Source organism: Ipomoea triloba, chromosome 6, assembly GCF_003576645.1.
Source record: "Ipomoea triloba cultivar NCNSP0323 chromosome 6, ASM357664v1".
Lineage (NCBI taxonomy): Eukaryota > Viridiplantae > Streptophyta > Magnoliopsida > Solanales > Convolvulaceae > Ipomoea > Ipomoea triloba.
The window spans coordinates 6,581,553-6,600,013 of NC_044921.1; the positions used below are offsets into that span (position 1 = coordinate 6,581,553).

At 39.6% G+C, this 18,461-nt stretch overlaps 1 protein-coding gene across 1 annotated transcript; it reads left to right on the plus strand.

Annotated features, from left to right (window-relative positions):
• The first annotated feature begins 2,518 nt into the window (after positions 1 to 2,518).
• Positions 2,519 to 4,744, plus strand: LOC116023412 (4-coumarate--CoA ligase-like 7). Its single transcript, XM_031264412.1, has 6 exons — positions 2,519 to 3,610; positions 3,738 to 3,927; positions 4,013 to 4,158; positions 4,226 to 4,293; positions 4,432 to 4,534; positions 4,631 to 4,744. The coding sequence occupies exons 1-6, from the start codon at positions 2,582 to 2,584 to the stop codon at positions 4,742 to 4,744; spliced, it is 1,650 nt and encodes a 549-aa protein (XP_031120272.1). The 5' UTR covers positions 2,519 to 2,581.
• Positions 4,745 to 18,461: the final 13,717 nt, after the last annotated feature.

Consider the following 18,461-nt stretch of genomic DNA (forward strand, 5'->3'; position numbering starts at 1 on the left):
GAAATACATGTACGAAGGTCCGTAACAATTTCACTCTTACAGTCCGTTTAATTTCCACTGAACTGAGTAGGAAGTTCACGCTTAATCGTATCATGCTTAATAATCCATTTCCTAGGAAAATTCGAACTGTATATACGTCCTTAAAAATTTTACGGTTCGTGACTGGTACGTAGATCGCAGCTTATTAATAATTAGTCTCACTTATAAAAATCCTTCTGAAGTACCGAGAGATCATCTCATAAATGTCATAGTCTAAAAAAATATTTTTCGAACCCTAAACTTATCGGAATAGACGAGGGGTTACAAGCCCTGTAATGTGTGAATGTGAAGTTCTCAAGTTGTGAATATGGAGTATAGGACTTGTGAATATAGAGTTTTGGATGTGTGAATGCATAACAGTGGTAATATAGTTACTAAACATATAATCCTGTAATGTGTGAATGTGGAGTTTACAAAGTGTGAATGTAGAGTATCATATAATCCTGTAATGTGTGAATGTGGAGTTTACAAAATGTGAATATAGAGTATAGTGTATGTGAATGTAGAGTATAGTGTATGTGAATGTAAACCCAGGTCCACCTTGCAAAGTGGACCTGGGTCCACGGCATAACAACCCATGGTCCACATAGCTGTTTGGACCATGGTCCATGTAATAATGATTTGCCTTTTATTTCAGTTGCGCAGAACTTTGCCATCCAATGGGCCTCTGGCCCATGGCCCTATCAAAGATATTTGAAATCAATATATAGAATAATTCATTATCTCAATCCAAACTAAATAATCTGCAGTCAAACAAAACTTTATATTATACGGAGTATTAGTTTTAAAGTTTAATTGAAAATGTTTAAGATATTTAAATTTAGTATATAGAATAATTCATTATCTGAATCCAAAATAAATAATCTGCAATCAAACAAAACAAAATAGGTATTCAAATAAAAGAATATTGTGCACCTTGAGAAGTATAAGTAATATTGACTTGATGCATGTGTAAACCGTTGATAGCAAGAATTAAGTAGATATCTTCACATACCATCAAAATCTCCGAAGAAAAAATTCCAACTTTGAATAAAATTAAGTAAATATATTCACACTAAAGATTTTGTGGTCTAGTGGTACCCAATTTACACCTCCACATGAAAAGGAGTGGGTTCGAGGATTCGATCCTTAGTGGTGGCGATTGTTGACTCTTTGTAACTAAGCCAGGTACTTTATTATTTAAACAGAATCAATCTCATACCACATGTTAATTATGAAAAACTATTTTAAAGTAACATTTGAAAAATTTAGTTTCTAATAGTTTAATATGCTGTTACACTTTTTTTTTTTAAAATTATATATATTATAATTTTTTTACTTTTTCCTCCTATTCTCCGGCGTAGAATTTTTTTTTTTTTTTTTTAAAACATCTCCGCCGTAGAAGTTATGTTTCTTTTTCCCACTTTTTTCTTCCCTTCATTTATAAATAAAATAGTCCATATTAAGTTATTATAAAAATAACATATTATCCTTTCAAGTTATTTTTTCATCTAAAATTAATCCATTTATAGTTCAGTCAGCTAACTTCCAATAACCTTATACTTAGTACTCCGTAATAGATACTAACAATGCATTACAGTAACTTACAATTCAGTTGCGCCAAACATAATCTTCACTCAACTGTTCTGTTGACATGTCTCTTTGAGTAAGTGACAATTTTTGGTTCGTTAAAATCAAGATGACTTTGGAGCATTTCCTAGTTTTCTTCGTCAATTAATCAATTACTACGTATATTACTCGCCAAATGGTAATTAATTAATTATGAATGGGTTGTAACCTTGTATCCATCTTTATTTTGCTTTTTTTATTTTCATAAATAATTTGTTAAGCATTACACATTTGCATAGGAAATTGCACAAAAACTGTATAGTAAATAACATTTCAGGACAACTATAGCCAAATTAATTACAAGATTCTAAATTTCACTCCCCACGAGTACTGTCTATTGGTCTTATTAATTTAAACCAATCAGTTATGAGAGACAAAAAGCTTCACCAAGAGAGCACCTTTAGATAGCATATACGAGCTTTCCCATAAATCAAAAGAAAACAAGCATTTCTATGTAATCTAAAAATTCTAATATTTAACCAAAATGGTTTCACTCAACTTCAACATGCTAACTCTAAATTAATGGCTAAAAAATGGCTTTACAAAAGTAATTACATGACCCTATGACCAAAAGACGTTTGGTAATAATCAAATTTATGATTTTCTAGAAGAAAAATCATACTTCGCCTACTCAAACACTCCTTGTGGGACAGTTCCTTTTATATTTGATTAATAAATAGATTTATTTTTTAACATGACATGAAATCAGTCCAGACAATTCATAGTAGTGAATATTCAGAAGTAAAACCAAGAGGGGGAAATAGGATTACTTGGCTTTACAAATTACATTGTTAACTATTCATCAATTAAACAATTGTAATTGAATTGCATTACTCTCAAACAAGGTTAATATTTACCTGTTTCCAACTCATGCAGGTGCAAGTATAATTTGCTTCTATTAACCAGGAAACTCACCTCTGAACTTTCAGCTTCAATGTCTCCAACTCCTGCTCCTCCACGGGTCTATGGCGGAGATGGAATCTACAGATCACCACGGCCACCCATCAACCTGCCGGAACACCCCAAAACCTCTATAGTCTCATTCTTCTTCAGACACCTCCCATCTCTTTCCCAAACCACAGCACTAATTGATTCTGAAACAGGGCAAACCTTAACATTCTCACAGCTCAAAACCCAAGTTTTCAAGCTCTCCCAAGCTCTACTCAACCTTAACATCTCCAAATCCGACGTTGTCTTGATCTTCTCCCCGAACTCCATTCTTTTCCCTGTCTCTTTCCTGGCAGTCGTCTCCATTGGTGCCATTGTCACCACTGTCAACCCGCTGTACACCATCTCTGAGCTCACCAACCAAGTCAAAGATTCGAACCCGAAATTAATCATTACCGTCGATGATCTCTACCACAAAGTCAAGAATTTTAATCTCCCCTGCATTTTTCTGAGTTCCAAGACTTCTTCATCTCATGATAGATTACCTTCAAAAAGTTCGATTTTTTACTATTCAGATCTAGTCTCATCACCCTATGTTACTGTTCCGATGCCAGAAACAGGACAAAATGATGTAGCAGCCTTATTATATTCATCTGGGACGACTGGAAAAAGCAAAGGGGTGGTTCTAACACATAAAAACTTCATTGCCACTGCCTTAATGGTTACCTCGGACCAAGATTTCTATGGAGCATACAACAGTGTGTACCTGTGCTTTCTTCCTCTCTTTCACATATATGGCCTTGCGTCAATAATGTACGCACAGCTGCAAAGAGGGGATACAGTGGTGTTGATGGCAAATTACTCACTGGAAAAGGTTCTGCAGTCTATTGAGAAGTATAGAGTGACACATCTGTCAGTTGTGCCACCAGTTATTTTAGCATTCGCGAAGCACAGAGAGACAGTGGAGAGGTACGATGTTTCTTCATTGAGGGAGATTGGATCAGGGGCTGCACCATTGGGAAAGGATGTAATGGAGGAATGTGCCAAGTGTTTTCCCAAAGCTGGAATTTTTCAGGTGATCAGATATTAGAATTCTGAATCAACCAATAATCAAATGATGATTCCTACTTCCATTTCCTGGGGAAATAGTTTCATGCAGTTCACTCTGATTTTATAGGCTAAACAATATGATACTCTGACAGGGATATGGTATGACAGAAACTTGTGGAATTATTTCCATGGAGAATACAAGGACAGCACGCCGACATTCTGGATCCACTGGTATGCTAGTTGCAGGACTTGAATCAAAAATAGTAGACATGGATACCATGAAACCTCTCCCACCTTTACAGAAAGGTGAAATCTGGGTTCGCGGTCCAAATATGATGTTAGGTCCGTATCTTCACTCTTCATTTCCTAATACAATTCCATACGTTCCATGATAATAAGAATAGTAACACAGAGTGGAATTTTGCAGGTTATTTCAATAATCAAACAGCCACAGATGAAACCTTAGATGGAGAAGGGTGGGTACACACTGGGGATCTTGGTTATTTTGATGATGAGGGGCAATTACACGTTGTTGACCGGCTAAAAGAACTGATCAAGTGTAAAGGATTTCAGGTAATCACTCTTATCAGACTATTCCACTCTAATCTCAATCTGATAAGTTAATGTTGTTGGTTATCAGGTGGCTCCAGCTGAACTCGAAGATCTGCTAGTCACTCACCCTGAAATATCAGATGCTGCTGTAATTCCGTACGTGATAAAAAAAAATAAAAAAAATTCTCAACTAAAACTAAGACTCAACTGCAATCTAGACAGAGTCAGCTAAACATTTATTTCTCCTTTCAGCCCTCTTTAAGCTCCAACTCTATTTGGTATTTCCTTTTACAGTTTTCCGGACAGGGAAGCTGGTGAGGTTCCTATCGCATACGTAGTTCGTTCATGTGGTAGCTCAATTACTGAGGAAGAAGTTAAAAGTTTCATTGCTGGACAGGTATATATCATTATCCAAAATCAAAGTTACTTTGGAGTGAAATTTTTTTCAGAAACATTTACAATTTTGTTAATTTGGGTAAATGTATGTTTGTAGGTTGTTTTTTACAAAAGATTACAAAAAGTGATTTTCACAGAAAATATACCAAAATCAGCTGCAGGGAAGATTCTTAGAAGGGAGCTCATACAAAGGATTCAATCAAAGCTGTAGAACTTATGAAATTTTATCGAAAAGTTCATGCTTTATAATTTCATTGGTGAGGTCTCTATTTCTCTAATGGGAACGGCAGTATTTGGAATAAAAAACCCTTCTTTACTTTAAGACTTTAATTTAACATGCCAACCTATAATCTAAGTCAACAGAATGTTAATGTCCCAAAACAACAGAAATAGAATTAATGTCAGAAAAATAAAAGAAATAAATGAATAAAGTCTGAGTCTGGGATTTTACTCTGTTCTGAAGCCTTGGATAATCTGGAAGCTCTGAAGCCTGCAACTGCTATTAGAAATGCTGCCTTCTGCTTTCAAGTTCATTCATTCACTTCAATCAAGCAGGCTAGTTTCTCATCCTTTTAGCAAGAACTGAGGATTTCCAACCTGAATCAGGACCATCCAACATGTAAGCTCCAGACATCAAAACGCTGTCAAGATCTAACCTAATTCCAAAATAGCAACAACAAAAGTTGAAGCTAGAGGTTCTGAATATTACAGTGATGAATTAGCATCATGAATATGCTTAGATGATCAGAGAATTAGAATTTGTATTTATATTTTACACAGTTTTGTCACACAAATAGACATGACAAGAATGGTTTATAGGTGTAGTAGCTTAATAAGAGCCACACGACTACAAATATAACCTTTCAAACTGCAACTTGAGGCAATATCATACAGCCTTGAGCTGCATGTAACTATAATCCAACTAATACGCCATCTCAAGAATAGTCTGTCATCTGAGACAAAGAAATGAAGAATTATGTGCTAGACACCAACTTTGTTTAATCAAACAGTTGAGTCACAGTGAAAAGATATGGCCAAGCTAGGTTGAAAGATAAAAGTATATTTAGAGTATTATATATTTTTAACTAATGGACAAGAACTAACAATCACATTGCCTTCTATGTTGAAAGAATTATTCACGAGGCAAACAAATCAGTAGTGTAATTTAATTAATCGTCCAGTTGATGACAGAAGGCATTTGAAATATTCAAAGTGAAGGGGGTGTTTAGAAACCACTTTTTATTACTATATTAGAGAACAAAGCAGCTATGAAATCAAGAATGGATCTTTTCCTTGCCTTCTTGGTGATCTTTGCCACTCCTTTAAAGTTACAGATAGGTTATAGAATTATAGGTGGTGACATTTTGGGAGGTAGGTTACCTTAGTTACGAACGAGCTTGGCTTGTGTTGAAATTGAGGGATTGAAAGGTTTGGCAGGTGGTGAATAGCCACCACCCGTTAGTTAGGCAGAAGCAAAATATGTGAGAAACAAAAGAAAAAGAGAATAGAAAGAATATATTATAATGAGATATTACAATAGATTGTCTCTGTGTATTCTGTATGTTTCTATTTATATTAAAATGTATAAAGATCCTATATTAATAGGAACAATGAAGCAAAATGAATCCTATTAGGAATAGGAAAATAAGCCCACTCCTACAAAGAATAGAACTAAGGTTTCCTACTATTCAACACTCTCTCATATTGGAACATCTAGAAGTAACTAAAAGTTGACTTTTAGTGGTGATGATTAGTGTGTGAGAAGGTATCTTCAAATCGGATATCATCTCAAAGAGTGGACCGAAAGGGAGTTGAATAGTAGGTGGTCAAGCACAAAAGTGTCTAGTGTTTGGAATCTAGTTCAAATCATTAGGTTTAAAGTGTAAACAAACAAGTAAATGCAAAGTAATAAGCAAACCACACTTGATTTCTAAGCCATTTTCACCTTGTAAAAGTCAAAATTAGACTTTGTGGTCTTCAGATAAGTTGTAGCTCTTTCAATTATCTTTCCAATGTCTTTTGAATCAATTCATTTGGGCATTCTTACGCTGAGATATGGTTAAAATACCGAGACATCGCCTAGCAAAAAAAACATAGCAAAATTTTGTCACGACACTCACAGACGTCAGCATGAGCCTTGATCTTCACTCCAAAATGCAAATTTCTTCATTTCCTTCCTTCCTTTGGGTTCTCGGGTGACATTCCTACGTTGAGATATGGTTAAAATACCAAGACGTCGCCTAGCATAAAAAACATAGCAAAATTTTGTCACGCTGACACTCACAGACGTCAGCATGAGCCTTGATCTTCACTCCAAAATGCAAATTTCTTCATTTCCTTCCTTCCTTTGGGTTCCCGAGTGACATTCCTAGCTGAGATATGGTTAAAATATCGAGACATCACCTAGCATAAAAAACATAGTAAAATTTTATCACGCTGACACTCACAAACGTCAACATGAGCCTTGATCTTACTCCAAAATGCAAATTTCTTCATTTCCTTCCTTCCTTTGGGTTCCCGGGTGACATTCCTACCTGAGATATGGTTAAAATACCGAGACATCGCCTAGCATAAAAAACATAGTAAAATTTTGTCATGTTGACACTTGTTCAACTTGAGAGAATAATGTATATTTGTATATATCTCAATATGTAGAACTGTACAGACTACCACTACTTATACAAAATAGAGGAAACCCTAATGGGCTTATCTATAAACGGGCTTTAGGGTTTAACACTCCTCCTCAAGCTGGAGAGTATAGATCATATGCTCCAAGCTTGTTACAAATATGCCCAACTCTAGGAGCCCTAAGAGACTTTGTTAGGATATCAGCCAACTGATCAGCAGAGTTGACAAAGCTAGTCTTGATACTCCCAGACACAATTTTCTCCCTGATAAAGTGGCAGTCAACTTCAATATGTTTGGTCCTCTCATGAAAGACTGGATTTGAGGCAATATGAAGAGCTGCTTGGTTGTCACATATTAAAGTCATTTGAGCTACTTGGCCACACTGTAACTCTTGAAGTAAATGCTTCAGCCATATCAACTCACACGTGACAAGAGCCATAGCACGGTATTCAGCTTCAGCACTGGATCTAGCAACAACATCTTGTTTCTTACTCTTCCAAGATATAAGATTACCACCAATGAGTACACAGTAACCTGAGGTAGATCGTCTGTCAAAAGGACAACCAGCCCAATCTGCATCAGAATATCCCACAACTTGAGCATGTCCTCTATCTTCATACAGTAAACCTTGCCCTGGGGCTCTTTTGATGTACCTCAAAACCCGAACAGCAGCATCCCAATGAGTATCACAAGGACTTTCAAGGAACTGGCTTAATACACTGACTGCAAAGGAAATATCTGGTCGAGTGATTGTGAGATAATTCAATTTCCCGATTAGTCTCCTGTATCTCTCTCGGTTAGGCAATGGCTCCCCCTGTCCTGGTAGAAGTTTAACATTTGGATCCATTGGATTATCCACAAGTCTACAATCCAACAAATCAGTTTCTTCTAGAATATCCAAAGCATACTTCCTTTGAGAGATAACTATACCACTGTGAGACTTGTTGAAACACAAATAGTTATGTCTGTAGAAATATGACTGTTAGGTTGTGAAGAGTTGTGTCTATAGGATTGTGTCCTTTGAGTCTGTATATATTTACCTGTTGTCTCTCTATTGAGACAAGAAAGATATACAACAAATTCTTCTAAATCTCTTTCAACATGGTATCAAGAGCCAGAGCCAAAATCTGAAAAAAAAATTTCGATGAACAGTAAATTTACTGTTCATTCGAACATCTTTTTTCAAAATTACTTCCTATTGGTGAGGTCTTTTATCAAATCAGTGCTACCACACTCTTCTCCAGTCTCCGGCGACCCTGACCCGTCCATCGCCGTCGCCAGTTCTGCCCCCACGCGCCCACACGCGCCACCACACTCGCCGGTGCTCCGACCCCATGCGCCGGCGCGTGAGGCCATCTCCGGCAGATTTTTCCGGCGAAACTCTCCAGTTCTGCTCGTCGGCCCTCCGTGCTTCTTCCTGTGCCATTAAACTTTGTTTTGGTCACAATGTCCTCCGACGGAAATTCTGATATCTCGGGTACTATTTCTCCTGCCAATAATTTACCTACTGTCTCGAGCTCTGTTTATGTGCCGAATTTGTCTGGAAGCCCGGTGATCACTTCTGAAAAATTATGTGGTTCTCAAAATTACCAATCTTGGTCGGATGCCGTAGAGTTATGGTTTATGGGCCAAGGGGTTGCTGACCACCTACAAACAGGAGTAGATAAGATACCGGAAAATGAAAAGGCAATTTGGCAAAGGTTAGATGCTCAACTATGTAGCCTCCTTTTGCAGTCTCTCTCTCCAACGTTGTTGCCCCTATTTCGACCCTTTAAGACATGTGTCGAGGTATGGAATCAAGCTAAATCTCTATACACTAATGATGTCGCTCAGTTCTACAATGTTGTTAATAATTTAGTTCATTTGAAGAAAGATGGTATTGATATGGAAACATTCCTTGGCAAAGCCCAAAGTTTGATTGCTGAGTTTGGTACGCTCATGCCTATTGGTGGTACACCCACAGAGCAACTTATCCAACGAGAGAAATTCTTTGTAATACTTCTCTTAACCAAATTAGGTCCAGAATTTGAGAGTATCCGAAATCAAGTTCTTGGAAGCAACCTAGTCCCGGGAACCACCGAGTTGTTCAAACGTCTCTTACAGGTTACATCTATTCCAGTTACTCACACATCTACTACTGAACAATCTGCTCTAGTCATACAAGGGGGTCGTGGACGACCTAAGGATCGTGGTGGACAGAAAAACACTAAATTGTATGATTATTGTAATCGAACTGGACACACACGGGATCGGTGTTGGAAACTACATGGGAAACCCGTACTTCCCCAAGCAAGTGTTGGTCAATCTCAACCTGGAGAAGCAAACTCTCGAACCATTTCCGCTGCTGAATATGAAGAGTTTGTTCGATTTAAAGCTAATCCCAAAGCTTCCTGTGTAACTCCTACAGCCTACACTGAAGGAACTCATACTGCCCTTGTATCACAATCTAGCCTGAGCGGACCATGGGTTATTGATTCCGGTGCCTCTGAGCATATCTCTGGTAACTCATCCTTATTTTCTCATTTCACTAAGTCTGAGTCCCTTCCATCTATTGTTTTCGGTAATGGGTCAAAGAGTATGGCTACTGCAATTGGAAAGGCTTCCCCCCTTCCTACTTTGCCTCTCTCTAAGATTCTCTATATACCTAAGTGTCCTTTCAATTTAATTTCTGTCCATAAACTTACAAAATCTTTAGACTGTACGGTCACGTTTTCTTCTGATTCTGTTATTGTGCAGGACCGTCGTTCGGGGAAGATGATTGGCTCGAGGTATGAATCAGAAGGACTTTATCGATTATCTACCCCGAATCCTCCTACCGTTTGTACTGCTACCATAACCCCTTCCCTTGCCCATAACCGTCTAGGGCATCCCAACCTTAATAAATTACGACAGCTTGTCCCTAGTTTGTCTCACTTATCGACCCTAGAGTGTGAAGCCTATTAGCTTGGCAAACATTCTAGAACATCTTTTCCTAATCGGGTTAATAAAAGAGCTGTTTCTCCTTTTTCCTTAGTCCATACTGATGTTTGGGAACCTTTTTGTTATACTTCAGTTCTTGGTTTTAAATATTTTGTTACCTTCACTGATGATTTCTCTTGTTGTACATGGGTCTTTCTAATGCAAAACCGTTCTGAAGTGCTTAATATTCTTCAAAAATTTGTCAATGAAATAACAAATCAATTTGGAGTGTCCATTAAAACTTTACGGAGTGATAACGCTGGAGAATATTTTTCAACTCCATTATGTAACTTTCTTGATTCAGCAGGCATCCTCCATGAGTCCTCTTGTCTCGATACTCCACAGCAAAATGGAGTATCAGAACGTAAAAACCGGCATCTCGTTGAAACAGCCCGCACCATGATTCTCCACTATAAAGTTCCTCCAGAATTTTGGGCAGATGCTATCTTTCATTCCTGTTACTTAATAAATCGTATGCCTTCATCTGTTCTACATGGTAAGATACCATATAATATTTTATTTCCCGATTAGCCTCTTCATAATCTTCCTTTAAAAATTTTCGGGTGCACTTGTTTTATTCGGGACACTACCCCAGGGCGTGATAAATTTTCCCCAAAATCCTTAAAATGCATGTTTGTTGGGTATTCTAGGTTGCAAAAAGGCTTTAGATGTTATTCCCCTGATAAGCGTCGATTTTATGTATCTTCTGATGTTACATTCTTTGAGTTAACACCTTTCTTTTCCTCCACTGCACCACCCACCATCTCTCCCTTTCCTGATGTTCTTCCTGTCCCCACTTTTCAAGGAGGAACCGAGATACATTTACCTCAAGCTCCATCATCACCTAGAAATCCTAATCCCTCACCTACCGAACCCCAGTTACAAAACAACAGTGTCATTCCCTTCCCACACACTTATCATCGTCGCCCTCGACCACCCACGACAGTTCAAATCAATGAAAATCCAACTGATTCATCTCTCGAGCAATCTTTGCCCTCGGACCCGGTTCCAGCAACAAGCTCTCCTATCGCAAGTCGTGTAGGTAACAGGTCATCACGAAACCCCTTTCCCATATACAACTTCATTTCTTATGATCGTCTCTCACCTTCATATACTGCTTTTATCAACTGTTTATCTTCTGTCTCTGCTCCTAAATCTGTTAAAGAAGCTCTTTCCCACCCTGGTTGGCGTCAGGCTATGATTGATGAAATGGCTGCTCTTCATTCATCGGGGACTTGGGAGTTAGTTCCATTACCCGCAGGTAAAACAACTGTTGGTTGCCGATGGATATATACTGTGAAAGTTGGACCCAATGGACAGGTTGATAGACTTAAAGCTCGATTGGTAGCTAAGGGATATACACAGGTTTTTGGGATTGATTACACTGATACTTTTTCACCGGTAGCCAAAATTGCTTCAGTCAGAATTTTTCTCTCTATGGTTGCCATTCATCATTGGCCGTTGCATCAGTTATATATTAAAAATGCCTTTCTACATGGAGATTTAGAGGAAGAAGTCTACATGGAGCAACCTCCCGGGTTTGTTGCTCAGGGGGAGAGTAACTTGGTTTGTAAGCTCAAGCGTTCTCTCTATGGTCTAAAACAATCTCCTCGTGCCTGGTTTGGAAGGTTCAGCATAGTAGTGCAAAATTTTGGTTTAAATCGAAGCAAAGTTGATTATTCCGTCTTTTATAGACATCAACATGGTAAGAGCATCTATCTTGTTGTATATGTGGATGATATTGTCATTACAGGAGATGATATTGAAGGAATACAATTGTTGAAGCAACACCTATTCCAACATTTTGAAACAAAAGATCTCGGGAAATTAAAATATTTTTTTGGGAATTGAAGTAGCACAATCCAAGCAAGGAATTTGCATATCACAAAGGAAATATGCATTGGATATACTAGAAGAAACAGGTATGATGAATTGCAAACCTCTTGATACTCCTATGGATCCTAATGCCAAACTCCTACCAGATCAGGGGGAGCTTATCCAAGATCCAGGGAAATATAGAAGACTGGTCGGGAAATTACTTTACTTAACTGTAACTCGACCTGATATTTCTTTTGCGGTAAGTGCTGTTAGTCAATTCTTGGCATCTCCACGTGAAAGTCATTGGGAAGCTGCCATTCGGATTTTAAGATATATTAAGAAATCCCCAGGCACTGGTTTGTTATACAAAGACCATGGAAACCTTGAAATTACTGGCTATACAGATGCAGATTGGGCAGGTGCATGGGGTAAAAAATCAACATCTGGATATTGTATCTTCCTTGGTGGCAACTTAATCTCTTGGAAAAGTAAAAAGCAAAATGTTGTTGCTCGATCAAGTGCAGAAGCTGAATATCGATCAATGGCCCTTGGAACATGTGAACTAATGTGGTTGAAAAACCTCCTTACTGAACTAAAGATCTGTACAGAGAAGTCCATGAAGCTCATTTGTGATAACCAAGCAGCTCTGCATATTGCGTCAAAGCTCATTTGTGATAACCAAGCAGCTCTGCATATTGCGTCAAATCCAGTTTTTCATGAACAAGCAGCTCTGCATATTGCGTCAAATCCAGTTTTTCATGAATGAACGAAACACATTGAAATTGATTGCCATTTTATTCGAGACAAAGTTGCATCTGGAGATATTACTACATCTTTTGTTGGCTCAAATAATCAGTTAGCAGATATTACTACATCTTTTGTTGGCTCAAATAATCAGTTAGCAGATATATTTACTAAAGCTTTAAGAAGTCATAGGATTGAATACATTTGTAACAAGCTAGCTTTAAGAAGTCATAGGATTGAATACATTTGTAACAAGCTTGGTGTAAGAAGTCATAGGATTGAATACATTTGTAACAAGCTTGGTGAATATGATATACATGCTCCAACTTGAGGGGGAGTGTTGAAACACAAATAGTTATGTCTGTAGAAATATGACTGTTAGGTTGTGAAGAGTTGTGTCTATAGGATTGTGTCCTTTGAGTCTGTATATATTTACCTGTTGTCTCTCTATTGAGACAAGAAAGATATACAACAAATTCTTCTAAATCTCTTTCAACAAGACTGAGCTACTTCAATACCAAGAAAATATTTCAGCTTGCCCAAGTCCTTAGTCTGGAATCGACTGAAGAGATACTCTTTCAGCTTGGATATGCCTTCTTGATCACTTCCTGTAATAACAATGTCATCTACATACACAACAAGATATATGCATTTCCCACTAGAATGGCGATAGAACACAGAATGATCAACTTCACTTCGAACCATACCAAACTCACACACCACTGAGCTAAATCTCCCAAACCAAGCTCGTGGAGACTGCTTTAAACCATACAAAGAGCGGCGAAGCTTACAAACCAAGCCAGAAGACTCCCCCTGAGCAACAAACCCAGGTGGTTGCTCCATATAAACTTCCTCTTTAAGATCGCCATGGAGGAAAGCATTCTTGATATCCAACTGATGTAGGTCCCAATGATTAATAGCAGCCAGAGACAACAACAAGCGGACTGATGCAATCTTAGCTACAGAAGAAAAAGTATCAGTATAATCCAAACCAAAGATCTGGGTGTAGCCTTTAGCTACCAGCCTTGCTTTAAGGCGATCAATCTTACCATCAGGGCCCACCTTCACAGTATAAATCCATCGACACCCAACAACAGTCTTACCCACAGGGAGAGGTACCAACTCCCAAGTGCCACTGGATTGAAGAGCCTCCATTTCTGTCAACATGGCTTGGCACCAACCTGGATCTGAGAGAGCCTCACTAGTAGTCTTGGGTATAGGCACAGAAGACAGATGAGACAGGAAGGCATAGTATGGGGAAGACACACGATGATAGCTCAAGAAGGTATATATGGGATGGGGATTACGAGTAGAACGTGTACCTCTACGAAGATCAGTGGGTGCCTCAGTTGGATCAGTGACAGATTCCAGTGGAGTTGGTAGAACCGCAGCAGGAGGATCAGATTGGCTGGGTGAGTCAACAGGAGTCTCAGCAGGTGCAGTGCGAGGACGGAGATGATAAACCTGAAGGGGGGGTTAGGAGCAGCTGGAGGATCAGGTGGAAGATCAGAACGTTGGGCAGCTGGAGGATCAGCTGGAGGACCAAGGTAAGGAATATGAAGGACTTCTCGACCGGTGTCTTTTGGAGAAGGCTGGAAGAAAGGGGATGACTCAATAAAGGTGACATCAGCAGACACAAAGTGCCTTTTGAGTGCTGGAGAATAACACCTANCTTTAAGAAGTCATAGGATTGAATACATTTGTAACAAGCTTGGTGAATATGATATACATGCTCCAACTTGAGGGGGAGTGTTGAAACACAAATAGTTATGTCTGTAGAAATATGACTGTTAGGTTGTGAAGAGTTGTGTCTATAGGATTGTGTCCTTTGAGTCTGTATATATTTACCTGTTGTCTCTCTATTGAGACAAGAAAGATATACAACAAATTCTTCTAAATCTCTTTCAACAAGACTGAGCTACTTCAATACCAAGAAAATATTTCAGCTTGCCCAAGTCCTTAGTCTGGAATCGACTGAAGAGATACTCTTTCAGCTTGGATATGCCTTCTTGATCACTTCCTGTAATAACAATGTCATCTACATACACAACAAGATATATGCATTTCCCACTAGAATGGCGATAGAACACAGAATGATCAACTTCACTTCGAACCATACCAAACTCACACACCACTGAGCTAAATCTCCCAAACCAAGCTCGTGGAGACTGCTTTAAACCATACAAAGAGCGGCGAAGCTTACAAACCAAGCCAGAAGACTCCCCCTGAGCAACAAACCCAGGTGGTTGCTCCATATAAACTTCCTCTTTAAGATCGCCATGGAGGAAAGCATTCTTGATATCCAACTGATGTAGGTCCCAATGATTAATAGCAGCCAGAGACAACAACAAGCGGACTGATGCAATCTTAGCTACAGAAGAAAAAGTATCAGTATAATCCAAACCAAAGATCTGGGTGTAGCCTTTAGCTACCAGCCTTGCTTTAAGGCGATCAATCTTACCATCAGGGCCCACCTTCACAGTATAAATCCATCGACACCCAACAACAGTCTTACCCACAGGGAGAGGTACCAACTCCCAAGTGCCACTGGATTGAAGAGCCTCCATTTCTGTCAACATGGCTTGGCACCAACCTGGATCTGAGAGAGCCTCACTAGTAGTCTTGGGTATAGGCACAGAAGACAGATGAGACAGGAAGGCATAGTATGGGGAAGACACACGATGATAGCTCAAGAAGGTATATATGGGATGGGGATTACGAGTAGAACGTGTACCTCTACGAAGATCAGTGGGTGCCTCAGTTGGATCAGTGACAGATTCCAGTGGAGTTGGTAGAACCGCAGCAGGAGGATCAGATTGGCTGGGTGAGTCAACAGGAGTCTCAGCAGGTGCAGTGCGAGGACGGAGATGATAAACCTGAAGGGGGGGTTAGGAGCAGCTGGAGGATCAGGTGGAAGATCAGAACGTTGGGCAGCTGGAGGATCAGCTGGAGGACCAAGGTAAGGAATATGAAGGACTTCTCGACCGGTGTCTTTTGGAGAAGGCTGGAAGAAAGGGGATGACTCAATAAAGGTGACATCAGCAGACACAAAGTGCCTTTTGAGTGCTGGAGAATAACACCTANCTTTAAGAAGTCATAGGATTGAATACATTTGTAACAAGCTTGGTGAATATGATATACATGCTCCAACTTGAGGGGGAGTGTTGAAACACAAATAGTTATGTCTGTAGAAATATGACTGTTAGGTTGTGAAGAGTTGTGTCTATAGGATTGTGTCCTTTGAGTCTGTATATATTTACCTGTTGTCTCTCTATTGAGACAAGAAAGATATACAACAAATTCTTCTAAATCTCTTTCAACAAGACTGAGCTACTTCAATACCAAGAAAATATTTCAGCTTGCCCAAGTCCTTAGTCTGGAATCGACTGAAGAGATACTCTTTCAGCTTGGATATGCCTTCTTGATCACTTCCTGTAATAACAATGTCATCTACATACACAACAAGATATATGCATTTCCCACTAGAATGGCGATAGAACACAGAATGATCAACTTCACTTCGAACCATACCAAACTCACACACCACTGAGCTAAATCTCCCAAACCAAGCTCGTGGAGACTGCTTTAAACCATACAAAGAGCGGCGAAGCTTACAAACCAAGCCAGAAGACTCCCCCTGAGCAACAAACCCAGGTGGTTGCTCCATATAAACTTCCTCTTTAAGATCGCCATGGAGGAAAGCATTCTTGATATCCAACTGATGTAGGTCCCAATGATTAATAGCAGCCAGAGACAACAACAAGCGGACTGATGCAATCTTAGCTACAGAAGAAAAAGTATCAGTATAATCCAAACCAAAGATCTGGGTGTAGCCTTTAGCTACCAGCCTTGCTTTAAGGCGATCAATCTTACCATCAGGGCCCACCTTCACAGTATAAATCCATCGACACCCAACAACAGTCTTACCCACAGGGAGAGGTACCAACTCCCAAGTGCCACTGGATTGAAGAGCCTCCATTTCTGTCAACATGGCTTGGCACCAACCTGGATCTGAGAGAGCCTCACTAGTAGTCTTGGGTATAGGCACAGAAGACAGATGAGACAGGAAGGCATAGTATGGGGAAGACACACGATGATAGCTCAAGAAGGTATATATGGGATGGGGATTACGAGTAGAACGTGTACCTCTACGAAGATCAGTGGGTGCCTCAGTTGGATCAGTGACAGATTCCAGTGGAGTTGGTAGAACCGCAGCAGGAGGATCAGATTGGCTGGGTGAGTCAACAGGAGTCTCAGCAGGTGCAGTGCGAGGACGGAGATGATAAACCTGAAGGGGGGGTTAGGAGCAGCTGGAGGATCAGGTGGAAGATCAGAACGTTGGGCAGCTGGAGGATCAGCTGGAGGACCAAGGTAAGGAATATGAAGGACTTCTCGACCGGTGTCTTTTGGAGAAGGCTGGAAGAAAGGGGATGACTCAATAAAGGTGACATCAGCAGACACAAAGTGCCTTTTGAGTGCAATAAAGGTGACATCAGCAGACACAAAGTGCCTTTTGAGTGCTGGAGAATAACACCTATAACCCTTTTGTAGCCTGGAATAGCCCAAAAACATACACTTAACGGCTTTAGGATTCATCTTTGACCGCCCTGGTGTCATGTTATGGACAAAACAAACACACCCAAAAACCCGAGGAAGAAGAGGGAAAAGATTAACAGAGGGATATACAATAGAGTATGGGGTAAGGTTATTTAAAACAGAGGATGGCATGCGATTGATCAAATAACATGCAGTAAGGATAGCATCAGCCCAAAAATGAGAGGGAACATGATAATGCAATATCATAGTACGAGCAATTTCTACCAGATGCCTATTTTTTCTCTTAGCAACCCCGTTTTGCTGAGGTGTGTAAGCACAGGACTTTTGGTGTAACATACCCCGAGATTGCATAAAGGTTTGGAAAGGAGCAGATAAATACTCTTTGGCATTGTCACTACGTAAAACACGGATGGGAGTACCAAATTGGGTTTGTATTTCATTGCAGAAATTCTCAAAGATTTTAAACAACTCAGAACGATTTCTCATTAGAAAAACCCAAGTACAACGTGAATAATCATCAATAAAGGTTACAAAATAATGGAAACCTAAGGTAGAATTGACTCGATAAGGACCCCAAATATCTGTATGCACTAAATCAAAGAGGGACACAGCCCGATTATTGACTCTTCTTGGAAAAGACTTACGGGATTGCTTTCCAAGATGACACGACTCGCAATCTAAAGACTCAACAGAGATACCCGGAACCATCCGATTAAGTTTGGATGGGCTCGGATGACCAAGACGACTATGGATAAGCAAAGGTGGATCTGTGGATGCACTGGCAACAACACCCCCTCGCATGTAGTAAAGACCTTGTGACTCAAGCCCTGTGCCAATCACCTTCCCCGTACTGCGATCCTGCACAACAACCGAATCAGCACAAAAGGTTATAGAGCAGTTATGGGTACGGATGATTTTACTCACAGAAATAAGGTTGAAAGGACTATTGGGCACATATAACACAGACTCTAAAGGGAAAGAGGGAATGGGTGAAGCCTGGCCAACACCAACAGCTGGAGTTTGGTGACCATTTGCTAAAGGGATCATGGGTAAAGTTTTACAATGAAAAACATTAGACATAAGCGAGACATTACCAGAAATATGATCTGAGGCACCTGAATCCAGTATCCAAGTATTAGGAGTACTGGAATGAGAGAGACAAACGAGAGAGGAGGTACCAGTATTGGAGGAAGATGTGGGAGTGGCTTCTCGGGAGGCTTTAA

Coding starts and splice junctions, on each gene's coding strand:
- LOC116023412 (XM_031264412.1), top strand. CDS start 2,582: ATGTCTCCAACTCCTGCTCCTCCACGGGTCTATGGCGGAGATGGAATC. Junction 4,294..4,431: donor TCAGATGCTGCTGTAATTCC/GTACGTGATAAA, acceptor TTCCTTTTACAG/TTTTCCGGACAGGGAAGCTG. Junction 4,535..4,630: donor AAAGTTTCATTGCTGGACAG/GTATATATCATT, acceptor GTATGTTTGTAG/GTTGTTTTTTACAAAAGATT.